Source organism: Propithecus coquereli, unplaced genomic scaffold (genome assembly GCF_000956105.1).
Source record: "Propithecus coquereli isolate 6110/MARCELLA unplaced genomic scaffold, Pcoq_1.0 Scaffold87, whole genome shotgun sequence".
Taxonomy (NCBI): Eukaryota; Metazoa; Chordata; class Mammalia; order Primates; family Indriidae; genus Propithecus; species Propithecus coquereli.
The window spans coordinates 3,965,696-3,974,733 of NW_012154951.1; the positions used below are offsets into that span (position 1 = coordinate 3,965,696).

Sequence of the window (9,038 nt, forward strand, 5' to 3'; positions counted from 1 at the left end):
TGTTGGGCCCACTGAATATTTGTTAAATAAATAAGGTTAGAAAATAAGCTGTAAAAGGCTTCTAGTTTCTTAAATAGAGTGTACTAGGCAATTATTCTGAGGAAATAAACATTAAATTGGGTATGCTTTTAAGTGAGCCATACAACTATCTTGATTTTATACAGCAAACCAGGAATGGTCCAGGTTTTCTCGCAGGCATGGGGAAGAAAGTAGAACTAGACGTCAGGTCAGAGTCCATGAGGAACTCAGCATGGAGGGATTTCACTTTGGTGTTTTCCTAAGGGAATATTTTTTACGTACTCACTTTCAGATCAGAAAAGACATTTCTTCTCTCTTTTCCTGTTGGTCGTTTTCTTCGTGGGGCCAGCCAAGTGTAACCAGTTGAGAAATTCCTGGTTCTGACTGGTTTTCATTACCTTCTTCTCCGCACATGTTGTCCCAAGATCTAAATGGGCAGGGTGCCATGTTCGCCGTGAAAGGAAACTTGCCAAAATGTGGCAGGCAGCAGAATGCAATGTCTCTTCTTCACCAAGGAGCAGACCTGTTAACACGAATGAAAAGCTACATACAAATTGTTTAGCAGGTGCCTGGCACACAAGGCACTTAATAAATGTTAGTTGCTATTTTATTTCTATTCATAAAAATGATGCTTCTTTTCTCCCTGCCCACCTTATCTAGGAGGATCTACTTTTCCCATATTACCTAGATGTGCAAATGACAGGATCCAAGATTGAACTATGCAGTTCCCTGGTTCCACTTTAACTCCACAGGGTATTTCTGGGAGAACTCCAGGCAGGCAAGACATACCTGAAGTTTTCTCGGGCATGTTTAAAGTTCTCCGATTGGATAAACTGCTATCACATAAAACATGGTTTTCTAGGAAAGTAACCTGAAACCCTAATTATTTGCTTTCAAAACTTTTCTCCTCATGGTAACCACTCTATTTCCTGCTGGAATTTAATTCTATCAGTTTTCTCAACATAAAGAAAAATAAGCTATTGACAACTGGTATTTCTGTACAAAGGTACAAAGTTCTCTAGCAGAGAGGTCCGCTGCACAGATAGGAGGAGGGCTTTTGAATGCATTGCCTAATGCTACTTCACAACACGCACCTGACTTTCTCGTATGTTGTACATTAACAGACACGAAAAGAATAAGAGGTCAATAGTGCATTGTCTCACTCGCAAGGCAGTCACTGAGTTACAGAGACAACTGTGGAAGGTGGACTCATCTGTTACTTGTCTCTAACTTTTCTTTCATCTCTCCATTAGCTTGGGTGGTAGTGAAGTGTAATGATTAGGAGGCCAGGCTTAGCAATCAGAGTCCTAGGTTTAAGTCTTGACTTTGCCATTTTCTAGCACTCCAACTTCGGACCCATTACTTCTTTTTACTGAACTTTATTTCCTTATCTACAAAGTGGGCAAATTAATATCCACCGCACAAAAATTATTTTGAGCATGAAATATCATACTATTTAAGAAAGTGCTTCATAAAGTGCTCAGTTGCAAGTTCAGAAAACCCAACACAAACAACTTAAGCAAAAGGAGAATGTATTGAGTCACATAATAAAAAACAGAACTTCAGGTATGGCTAGATCCAGGGGCTCAAACACTGCTACCAGGTCCAGATTTCACTCTACTTTTATTATACTTCCTTCCTCATTGGGCTTATCTTCAGACAGGTTCTCCCTTGGTAGGGTACAGAGGCTGCAAGAACTCCAGTCTTTTCCTCCAGTTTCTAGTCCAGTGGGAAAGACAAAGCCTGTCTTTCTAGATGTTGCATGGGTTGGGTGTCAGGAGCTACTAAGGAACCTCAGGTACTCTAAAAAGCCACCTGCTCAGGAAAAGCAGGAGGGCCTGGCCAGCTCGGGCTCACAGAAAGGGCTCCTTCTGGGAGCATGCTGAGGGATTAAAGCATAGCCCAGGCTCGAGAGGGTCACGTTCTCTCCAGACAGAGTCCCAGCAAAAGTGTCACGGCATCTCATTGGCTCTGAATGGATCATCCCTGAGCCAATGCAATGTATGATTGATCACACCTGAGCCAGGAGCCTACCTCTGGAGCAAGGGGTGGAGTCAACACCACCTGTCAGCCTGAAAGTATGTAGTTTCTCGGAGGGAAATTGCCATGCTGTTACCAAAGGAGGGAGGGAGGGAGGGATGTTGCAAGGGTGGGAGTGAGGAAGAAAAAGCAAATTTCCCCTAGAATACCAAAAAAACGAAAGTGAATCTGTTCTTTCACACCAATCCTAGAATACTAGAATGGTGGAGTACTCTCTTGGAAAAAATGAAATTAGGCTAAATGAAGAAAGTGCCATTTGAAACAGTAGCTATGAGCTTATATAATTATTATTTCAAGAACTGAATGAAAATAAAGATTTTTGTGTTTAAATTGCCTGAAAGGTTCACAGTGAGAGACCAGAATGTTGCAGGGTGGGGGTAGGGTGGGGGTAGGATGGGGGGTGGCAGCTGGAACTCCGAAAACTCGTTCGTGGAGGACGACTGAATGCGGAGCTGCAAGGGCTGAGCCGCCTGAGCTCTCAGGGCGCCGGAAGGATGGATGGTAGGGCCGAGGGCTGGAGTCTCTGAGTCTGGGGCGTCTCCGTCTTGTCTTGTGGAATGCCTGCCCCTGCATAAACATCTTTCGTTTGAGTTCTGCAAGGATGATTCTAGGAAGCTCCTCCCGCTGGCAACTGATACGCTCAGCCTGGGGTGGGGTCCAGAAGTCTAGATTTTTTTTTTTTTTCAGAAGTCTAGATTTTTAACACGTTTTCTTGCTGCCAGGACTGGTGTTTGGGATCCGGTGGGGCTCTGTTCACTCCTCCCTGGCTGCACCACACACTCTGTTGACACTGCTGTCCCCCTCCTCAGATAAGAGCCCCCGAAGCGCAGTGACCCGCGCAGCACGTTGCAGAGCGTGGCACGGTGCTTGGCCTGGAGCGAGCACCCAGTAAACATTGGTCGAAGGAATGCGGAGGACAGAGAGGCCAGCAGGCCAGCTGCCTTTTCCCATGTGCACTTTTCTGGGAAAGAAAAGCTTCTACTTCTGGAAAGCACTGCCGGGATTGAGAAAAGTCCATGACAGTAAAAGAAGAAAGGACACCGTCGGAAAAGGCTCATGGTTCCCCGAGACAACACATCCGTTTAAAAGATTCCTCCAACACTTTAATAACAACAGTGACAACGCCAGTGACAATTTTTCATGAATGGAGCTCCGTGCCAGTCACTGGGTTCGCACTTCACGTGTGATTACCTCATTGGATCTTCATGGCGATCGCGCGGGTCGACAGTATCACACCCCATTTCACAGATGGTGAAAGGGAGGTGCAGGGCGATGTAGCTGGTCCAGGAGCAAACAGTGAGGAAGTGACAAGGCTGGGACGCTGCGGCCCAAGGGTGTCATCCCTGCCACACCGCCGCTCACATCTCGCAGGTCTGACAGCACAGTTCTGGAGCCAGCACCTGCACAAGTGCCAGGTGCCCAGGTCCACCCTAAACAGTAGCATCCCGCAAAAATAAGAGACAACGGCGGAGGAAGTCAGAGGAAAGCCAAAGACCGCTCAATAAAGAGGCCACTGTGCACTTCTCCAAACAGGCTATTTTCTTTCTCATTTTTATTCCCCTGCGGCGTGCTGAAGGTCACCAGCTACGTCTGCACAAGCCGGTGAAGTCACAGAAAGGCATACTTGGCAGTGGAATCCTGGATGGAGGGGCGGGGAAGATGGGGACAGAGCAGGGGGAGGAGGTGAGGCAATTCTGCAGCGAGGGGCAGGCTGGCCTGCTCTTCCTCCCCAAACCGGCCCAATGACCTTCCTCCCTCGCTGACCACTCCCCTGGGCTGGCCTCCCGCACTCACAAACAGCCCAGGCTGGGCTCAGCCTGTGTTCCTGCGGCCGGCTGGGTGCTGCTCCCTTCTTGGAGGGAAAGCTCTCTTGGAAGAGCCAGAAAGGTGGGTGCCGAATTGAGGTTCATTTTGTTCTTCTCGGAGTATGCTTATTAGGAGTCTGAAGCCAGGGTGGGGCAGTGGGCCTCTTCCTGGGAACCTATTTGATCATCTTCATGAGGGAAGCACACCTCATGACAGGCCTGGCTGCTCTGAAGGGGGTGAGCGGGGAGGTGGGGGCCCGGGGGAGGAAGGCAATGGGGGAGAAAGAAACTGTTCCTCCTTCAGACCTGCAAAGATCAGGCCAAGAGGACTTTGGCGTTAGAGTGACGAAGGCTGCCTTTCCAGATGTTGCATGGGTTGAGTGTCAGGAGCAGCTGAGGAAGCTCAGGTGCTCTAAAAGCCATCTGCTTAGGAAAGGCAGGGAGGGCCCGGCCACCCCAGACCCTCAGCAAGGGCTCCTTCTAGAAGCAGGCTGAGGGATTAAAGGACAGGCAAGGCTCAAGAGGGTCACGTTCTTCCCACACACAAACCCAGGAAGGAGAAACAGGCTTGGTGGCTCCCTTTGGTTGAGGACAAGCATCTCTGTCCCCTTTCTCTGATAAACCTGTCCTTCCCTCCAGACCCACGCACAAAGCAGGCCTTCAAAAAAACCCACTTGGGCCGGGCATGGTGGCTCACACCTGTAATTCTAGCACTCTGGGAGGCCAAGGCAGGAGGATGGCTTGAGGTCAGGAGTTCGAGACCAGCCTGGGCAAGAGCAAGACCCCGTCTCCACTAAAAATAAAAAATTAGCCAGACAACTAAAAATATATGGAAAAAAATAACTGGGCATGGTGGCACATGCCTGTAGTCTCAGCTCCTTGGGAGGCTGAGGCAGGAGGATCGCTTGAGCCCAGGAGTCTGAGGTTGCTGTGAGTTAGGCTGACGCCTCTGCACTCTAGCCCAGGCAACAGAGCGAGACTCTGTCTCAAGAAAAAAAAAAAAAAACCTACTTGGTCATTCACAGCTCAAACTGAGCCTTCTGAAGGTGACCTCAAGGGGGAGAGGAGTGAAAGGCATAAGAAACAAGGTGTCAGAGTTTACCTGGATTTGAGGAAGAAGGAAGAATTTTCTTCTTTTTGTCTGAAGAGAAAAACATCTCAAAATGTCTATTACCCAAACATGCTTGAGAAAGAAAGCTCACTGACACACCCAAAACAATCTGGTTTTGCTCTGCATTTTCAAGGAAGAAATTTCCAAGCAGTAGGGCCCCCCTCAGTGGCAGAACCGCCTCCGGATGATGATGGGGAGCTTGAGGCCAAGGCCTGGCAGGGGTATTCCCCCACTTCCTTGCCTAACCCCTGGAAATTTGGGGCAGTAGTACCACACTAGGCCATGTCATTTAGGTGGGTCCCTTGACGTTACTTTCTCTGCTTCTCTTTTCTGGCTATTCCTCCTTAGAGTCTTTCCTGGGCACCTCCTCCTCCTCCCACGGCCTCCACAGCCTCTCTCAGTGAATGGTCCCAATATCTCTACCAGAAGCTTCTTTCTGACAGCTAGGAGCTGCCACTTACTGAGCACTTTCTATGCACCGGGCTCTGTTCCCTAGATAAGAGCTGCACAGTGTGGTGCCTAAACCTTGGGCTTGGAGCAGACCACACACTTTCAAATCCTGCCCTCAGCTCTTTATTGAATGTGCAACCCTTGGGCAGAACACTTGCTTCTCTGTGCCTCAGTTTCCCACACTTTAGAATAGGGATGATGATACCACCTACTGAATAATGTTCTTGTGAGGATGCAATGAATTAACACGTGCAAAGTGCTTTTAACAGTGCGTGGCACGTGTGTTCAGTAAGTGTTAGCAATTCTAATTCTTCCCAGCCTCACAGCAAGCCTCTAAGATAAGTATGTCCTATTACCCCTATTTGCAGATGAGAAAACTGAGGTTCAGAGAGGAGGTGGGCCAGTCTACAGTTTGCAGTCCAGCCCTGATTCGGCTCCTCTGCAATAGAAATAACGGTAACAGCTACCACTTAGAGAGCAAGTGGTAGTCAGGCTTTACATTCACGAGGTGAGATCCAAAATCCATACTTTTAATCACCACACTAAATTGCCTTTCTGTAATGGTTAAGAATACATACCCAATCTCCAAGTTTGTTTTTTAAATGGCACCTATTTAGAGTTGGAGAAGGCCCTTGAAAATGCAGTTGGCCTTCAAACCAGTTCTTTGGAAGTAGCATTAATCCCTTTGGGCAGATTTAAAAATGTGAAAATAGCTTGGCTTATATCTCATTTAATCCTCACTGAGATCCTCGGTGGTATTGCCGGCCTTATTTTACAGGTGAGGAACCTGAGGCTAGGAGTCAGTAACCCATGAAGTCACAGTTAGTATATGTTGGAATTGGGATTCAAATCTGTGTCTGACTTTGTAATTCCTGGCTGCGCCCCAGAATCTTTGATGGAGCTTTCTTTTTTTCTTTTTTTAAAATCAAACTCACTGTATCTGAATCTCCTGGGGTGGGGCTGGGCAATCTGATTTTTAAAAACCAAAATCCGATGTGCATTCAACACTGAGAACCCCTGCTTCATCTCTTCTTCTAAGAGCCAGACCTGAGTTTCCAACTGTCTGCCCAAGCGTCTCCCCACCTGGGCACCCTCAGCAGGCTCGAGTCGCACTGGTCCTCTCTCCCTTCTTCTCAGGACCTGGTAACCACCCTGCATCCACTTAGCGTTCCCTGCTGGGAACCTTCGTCACCAGCAGCTGCTGCTTTACCTTCCCTCTTGCCAAAGCGATCCAAGGTGTCTCCCAAACACGTGCCCTCCTCTATGTTTGCTGCCTCCACTTTGGTGAAAGCTTTTATCGCGTCCAGCTTAGGTTACCACAACAGCCTCCTAACTCACTCCCTGTCTCCATCTCCCCCTGGGCTATTTGCATTCCTCCTCCCCTTTCCTTTCCATCCCAAAGTCCAGCCCACATCCTATCTCTTGGCAGACTTAATGAACTAAAAACTATCTCATCACCCATTTTTCTCCTTAAAAACTTCCACCAGCACTATGCCCTGAAACGGCCTTCCTTCCTGGCTTGGCCAGAACTCCTACTCATCTTGTGGGACCCTGCTCAAAAGTCACCTCCTCTGGGAAGCCTTCCTGGAGTCCCCCCGGGAGATGGGCACTACCTCCTCCATTCCTCTTTAGCAGAAGGCCCCATCTTCAATTGTAGGATTGTGTTGGAATGATTTAATGACACGTCTGTCCCTCACTGAACTCCTCATTCAACAATCCCATATTAGATTTCTCCTATTGCCAGGTGTGGGCCCAGGAGCTGAGGATACTTATGAATAAAACTTGAGTTTCTGTCTTTAAGAAGCTCCAAGTCTGCTGAGTGTAGCAGAGACCAGGGAGAGGACACTTCAGAGAGAAGACACAGCACACGCAAAGACCAAGAAGGCAGGGACAGCAAGTCTTATGTGTATGTGTCTGAAAGGGAGGATGTAGAAAGAGGGCGACAGGGGACCAGATGGGGAGATTGGGGGTGGGGCTATGGAAGGGCCACGAGGCACCCTCCTTGCTATGGAGATAGGACTTGAGAGAACCGTGATCATCTGTGACTCAGATACCTGTGAGTCTCCTGAGATCTGCTCTCATCCTTCTTTATAACCACAGCATCTAACGTAGTGCCGGGCACACAGCGGCCCTGAGAAACATTTGCCAAATGCATGAACGCACCCTGGGCAAGGAAGCCCCTTGGGGGCTGGGCTGGAGGGTTGGATCTTTGACGATGGGGTCCCTGAGATTCGTATTTCAAGTGACTAAGGCTCGCTCTGCCCCCATCCCCGCGGGGGCGCCCCGCAGGTGCCCGACCCCGCCATGCTGGCGCTGCTGTGCTCCTGCCTGCTCCTGGCGGCCAGAGCCTCGGACGCCTGGGCGGACGAGGACCTGGGGCAGCAGATCCGAGACATGCACGCCAAAGTGACGGAGATCTGGCAGGAGCTCACGCGGCCGCGGGGAGACGGCGCGCCGGACGCCCCGCTCTACGCCCACTGCCGGGTGCAGCCGTCGGCTTCGCTGGACGCCGCGCAGCCCCGCGTCACCGGCCGGGTCCTCTTCCGGCAGCTCTCGCCCGGCGCCAGGCTCGAGGCCTTCTTCGACCTGGCGGGCTTCCCCGCCGAGCCGAACAGCTCCAGCCGCGCCATCCACGTGCACCAGTTCGGGGACCTGAGCCAGGGCTGTGAGTCCACCGGGCCGCACTACAACCCGCTGGCCGTGCCGCACCCGCAGCACCCGGGCGACTTCGGCAACTTCGCCGTGCGCGACGGCCGCCTCTGGAAGTACCGCGCCAACCTGGCCGCGTCGCTCACGGGTCCGCACTCGATCGTGGGCCGCGCCGTGGTGGTCCATGCCGTCGAGGACGACCTGGGCCGCGGCGGCAACCAGGCCAGCGTGGAGAACGGCAATGCGGGCCGCCGGCTCGCCTGCTGCGTGGTGGGCGTGAGCGGGCCCGCGCTCTGGGCGCGCCAGGCGCAGGAGCACACCGAGCGCAAGAAGCGGCGGCGCGACAGCGAGTGCAGGGCCCCCTGAGCGCCCCGACTCCGCGTGCGCCCCGAGACCCCACCCTGCCTCTGAGTTCTCTCTCCGCTCCCAGAGACACCCCGCACCCGACGTCTTGCCCTCACCATGGCTGAGGTCTCCCCCACAAACCCTCTCCACCCGAGGTCTCCCTGAATGTGCTGAGACATCCGCCCTTCCCTTCCATCCTGAGGGCCGCTCAGACCCTCCTAGCCCCCCACCCGGTAGCTCTGAGGGCCTCCGATTGTACTGAAATACCCCATGCACCCCAGGGTCTGCGGGACTCCCTGAGGTCCCTTTCCACCTGGACCCCCATCCCCACCCTATAAGCCCTGAGACCTCTCTGTGCCCTGACGACCTCCCCTTTCCCCTGCCTTTAGGTTCCTCCTAGGCGCTCTGAGACCCCTCCTGAGGTTGCCTAGGGTCCCCCTCTCCCGGCTCACCACTGCCCCTGAGGCCAGCCAGCCAGCCAGTGCAGTCCGAACTCAGGCCCCCTGCCCGGCGTCTTCAGCTGTGTCCCGTCCGCCGCCACTCCAGGGAAAGCTGTTCCTTTGGGGAATGTTTGGCAATCTTTGTGTTGCACATTAAAAACTCAGCAGTTCAGTACCGCA

General features: G+C 51.6%; 1 protein-coding gene across 2 annotated transcripts; it reads left to right on the forward strand.

The window, feature by feature from the left end:
- Window positions 1-3,780: 3,780 nt before the first annotated feature.
- Window positions 3,781-9,038, forward strand: SOD3 (superoxide dismutase 3, extracellular). Of its 2 annotated transcripts, XM_012664208.1 has the most exons (3): window positions 3,842-3,945; window positions 5,793-5,932; window positions 7,714-9,038. In XM_012664208.1, the coding sequence occupies exon 3, from the start codon at window positions 7,729-7,731 to the stop codon at window positions 8,437-8,439; it is 711 nt and encodes a 236-aa protein (XP_012519662.1). In that variant the 5' UTR covers window positions 3,842-3,945; window positions 5,793-5,932; window positions 7,714-7,728; the 3' UTR covers window positions 8,440-9,038. The 2 variants fall into 2 exon arrangements, with proteins under 2 accessions (XP_012519661.1, XP_012519662.1); XM_012664207.1 differs by lacking the exon at window positions 5,793-5,932 and having other exon boundaries at window positions 3,781-3,945.